Here is a 2,909-nt window from a genome sequence, read left to right as displayed (position 1 = left end):
GGTGCCCACGTCCGCATGCACGTCCGCCCGCGCCCGCTGCGTACGCCCGAGTGATTAAAAAAACGATCGGCGAACCCTATCTTCAAGACGCCTCACCCACCTCCTCTCGCGCCCGCCGCCGCCGCCGTCATCTCCGGCATTACCTGGCCGACGAAAAAAAGCATACGCGTTGTGCGCTACGCCGACAACCGCCTCAGTCGGGCAGACGCCTCCGCCGCTGGCAGCTCGTATCCGGCGACAACCGCCTCATGTCTGACGAAGGCAACGAGGTACGCGAGGCGCTGGCATAGTAATTTAAGAACGGATTTTAATTGAGAAGATGTTACGTGATGTTTGAATGTATATTTTATTATATATGAACGTGTATAGATTGAGCCTGAAATAGGATATGACGGTGATGATGGCGGTAGCGACGACGGATCATTGTCATTGGATGAAGACGAACATGACGGCGAAAATTATATGAGTTTGGATGAGTCTTACAGTGGCAATGTAAGTAGTCTGCATGTTCTCAACCATATTAAATACAAGCATCCGCGATGACAATAACATGTTTGACTGTGCACAAATAGGAGGGGATGATGACAATGAGGATACGGATGTAGATGATTCATATGCTGAAATCGAAAGCCATGTAGGTTTAGATTTATGTAGGTTATTTTAAAGTGAAATTAAATACGCATCAAGTCTTACATATCATATTTACAATTTGCGCAGATGGAAGTGGAAGGATACTATCAGTGGAATTTTTTCGATGATGCCAATGACGAAAACGATATCGATGCATCTTATAATGACAGCTCGAGCAAAGTAAGTAGTGGAAAGTGAATACATATGATAGTCCTTATACAACTATTTACTGACATATACGGCTGTTTGTATTTTTTTTCAGGAAGAGGATGGTGACGCGTGCGAAAACTATGATGATGCCAATGGTGATGAGTGCAATTTTGATACTGGATACGATGAATACCAGCAAAAATCACTGGACAGGCATTGGACGGTGATGTCCACGACGTTCAGGACAGACGAGGAGGCATATGATTTCTATAACGACTATGCGAAAAAGCGTGGCTTCAGCATTAGGAAGGACAACTTGAAATATAGTAAGGGTATCGACGCACGTAGGCGGTTGAGGAGGTTTCTCTTTTCAAGGTCTGGGAAACGACAGGCCAAGTTTTGTACCATGGAAGGGAAGAAGCGTAGGCTGAGAGCGAAGACTCGGTGCTATTGCGAGGCCCATGTTACTGTGAAGGTTGACAGAGAGCGCTCCATTTGGTATGTCAGCAGTTTCAGCGATGATCATAGTCACACTCTTGCTAGAACAGATGAAGTTATATATCTTCGATCTCATAATCAGATAAAGGAATACCAGAAGCTCGAGATCTTAGCAATGGCAGGTGCTGGGCTCAAAAAACATTGGATTTATGACAACTTCGTTAGTAGGTATGGATCATATGCACTGGCTGGTTTCGGGAGGAGGAAGCTTTATAACATGTGTTCTAGGGAGAAAATGAAGTTGCTAGCAAAGGGTGATGCGGACACTGCGATTGCTATCATGATGACGAGAAAGACAAGGGATCCAGACTTTTTCTTTGAGCACACTGTTGACGCAGAAGGAAAGCTGAAGAACATGTTCTGGTGTGATTCTCAGTCACGTCGGGATTACCTTGACTTTGGTGATGTAATCGTCTTCGATAGCACTTAAAAGATGAATAGGTACGGAATGTCATTCATACCTTTTGTTGGTCTAAACAATCATCGTTGCACCACTGTGTTCGGTTGTGCAGTTGTGTCAGATGAGACGGAGGATACATACGTTTGGGTGTTGGATACCTTCTTAAGAGCTCATTGTCAGAAGAAGCCGAGGTCTGTAATTACTGACGGAGACGCAGCCATGATAAGGGCCGTCAGGAAGGTCCTTACTGACGTGTGGCATCGACTTTGTTCGTGGCATATTGAGAAAAACATGCAGAAACACCTCCACCACAAGTCCCTTAAGGAGTTCAGGTCTCTTATTCATTATGTCACTACACATGATGAGTTTGAGGTGAGATGGGCAGCTTTTAGAGCTAAATGGGAGTCGGAGAAAACTGAAACATGGTTGCGTAGGATGTACCGAAAGAAAAGGCTTTGGGCTGCATCATATCTCACCGGTGGGTTCTTCCTTGGTATGCGGAGTAACCAGAGGAGCGAGAGTCTGAACTCTTGCCTTCATATGCATCTTGACTCTGGCATGACAATTGTTGATATGGTTGTGCATTATGAGAAGTGAATTGTTCGGCTCCGTGAGAACAAGTCACACGACGACTGCATGTCCACACAGACACTCCCTGTACCACTACTCGACGAGTTCAAATGCATTGAAAAAGCCGCTGCCCGTGACTTCACTGCGGTGAATTTTTACCTCTTGCAGAAAGAAATGAAGAAGGCAGCGGATCTTGAGATCATAGATAGACTGAGTGGAGCTGTCAGTAGGAGATTCATAGTGGCATGGAAAAATAACAGGCAACTGAGATTCAAAGTGGACTATACACCTAGTAATTCAGAAGAAATAGTGAAGTGCAGTTGTGATAGTATGAAACGTAAAGGTCTTCCATGCAAGCATGTTCTTTATGTTTTAGCCAGGTTGAACGTGCAGGACTTACCTAGATGCTTAGTGCTGCGAAGATTCAGCAAAAATGCTACAGGTGGACTGCCCGTGAAACGCACTAGCGATCTGTTCGCATGGGGATGGGCAGGTACTGAGGAGAGAACTAAGTACATTGCGTTGACTATTTTGTCTGCGGAAGCAAATCATGCGGCATGTCATAAACCATTTCTATTTGATAAACTGAAGGCTGCTCTAGATGATGTGATAGCAAATAAGGATGTTCAGGAGGAAGATTATGTGAGACAGCATAGAGTTG

At 44.9% G+C, this 2,909-nt stretch overlaps 2 protein-coding genes across 2 annotated transcripts; both read left to right on the top strand.

Annotated features, from left to right (window-relative positions):
- Positions 1-248: 248 nt before the first annotated feature.
- Positions 249-1,708, top strand: LOC147963520 (protein FAR1-RELATED SEQUENCE 11-like). The gene is made up of 4 exons (XM_087529608.1): positions 249-269; positions 370-492; positions 718-810; positions 893-1,708. Exons 1-4 carry the CDS (start codon positions 249-251, stop codon positions 1,706-1,708), a joined length of 1,053 nt encoding a protein of 350 aa, XP_087385734.1.
- An 18-nt stretch (positions 1,709-1,726) lies between these two features.
- Positions 1,727-2,275, top strand: LOC147963519 (protein FAR1-RELATED SEQUENCE 5-like). Its single transcript, XM_087529607.1, has one exon. It carries the CDS (start codon positions 1,727-1,729, stop codon positions 2,273-2,275), a length of 549 nt encoding a protein of 182 aa, XP_087385733.1.
- Positions 2,276-2,909: the final 634 nt, after the last annotated feature.

The sequence above is a fragment of the Triticum urartu genome, chromosome 6A (assembly GCF_056163025.1).
Source record: "Triticum urartu cultivar PI428250 chromosome 6A, HENAU_Tu73, whole genome shotgun sequence".
Classification (NCBI taxonomy): domain Eukaryota; kingdom Viridiplantae; phylum Streptophyta; class Magnoliopsida; order Poales; family Poaceae; genus Triticum; species Triticum urartu.
Note: the sequence above shows the minus strand (reverse complement) of the source record. Positions and strands in the feature narration are given on the sequence as shown.